The sequence below is a fragment of the Cynara cardunculus genome (assembly GCF_001531365.2).
Source record: "Cynara cardunculus var. scolymus isolate 2C chromosome LG 6, CcrdV1, whole genome shotgun sequence".
Taxonomy (NCBI): Eukaryota; Viridiplantae; Streptophyta; class Magnoliopsida; order Asterales; family Asteraceae; genus Cynara; species Cynara cardunculus.
Window position 1 is genome coordinate 1567570 of NC_037533.1, and position 655 is coordinate 1568224.

At 33.7% G+C, this 655-nt stretch overlaps 1 protein-coding gene across 1 annotated transcript in view; it reads right to left on the reverse strand.

Annotated features, from left to right (window-relative positions):
- Positions 1–244, reverse strand: part of LOC112514287 (amino acid permease 6-like) — an 8479-nt gene extending 8235 nt beyond the window's left edge. The window contains exon 1 of the mRNA XM_025120653.1: positions 122–244. Within this exon, the coding sequence (XP_024976421.1) occupies positions 122–233 (112 nt within the window). The 5' untranslated portion in view covers positions 234–244. The remainder of the gene's footprint in view (positions 1–121) is intronic.
- Positions 245–655: the final 411 nt, after the last annotated feature.

Sequence of the window (655 nt, forward strand, 5' to 3'; positions counted from 1 at the left end):
TATTTCCTTCTTTCCTTCATATATATATATATATATATATATATATATATATATATATATATATATGTTTGGTGGATGCTAAAGAACAGAAGCAGAAAGTAGGGAATTTTGCATGAATGACCTGTTCGTTTTTCACGGCCGTCGTCATCGATGTTTTTGCGAAAACCATCGTCAACAACCTCAAGAGCTGAAGCTGAGTTGTAAATGGTGTTCTTCTGCAAGTCTGCGTCCATTTGTGTGGTGTGTGTGTGGTTTCACAAGGGAGAGGAGGGGGGGATTTTAAGGGGAGAAAAGGCCAAGATTTTGAGATTTAATATTAATAAATAAATAAAAGGAATATTAATAATATTATTATATTAAATAAAAAGAAATTGAAAATGAAGGGAGGGTAGACAACAAGAGTCAGCGGATAGTCATAAGTGAAAACAGTAGTCAAATTGTTTACTCCCCATTTTCAAAGGTGGCCGTTGTTTCCTTGAATTTGTCTTCCTTCACTTTAGAAATTTGTTACACACACACACACACATATATATATATATATATATATATAAGGTTGGGTTTACGTGAGACCAGACTGTTTTTGTGAGACCCTGAGACCACATTTTTACACTTGAAACTTCACAGCAAAGACATTATGAAGGTTTAAAAAAGTCGA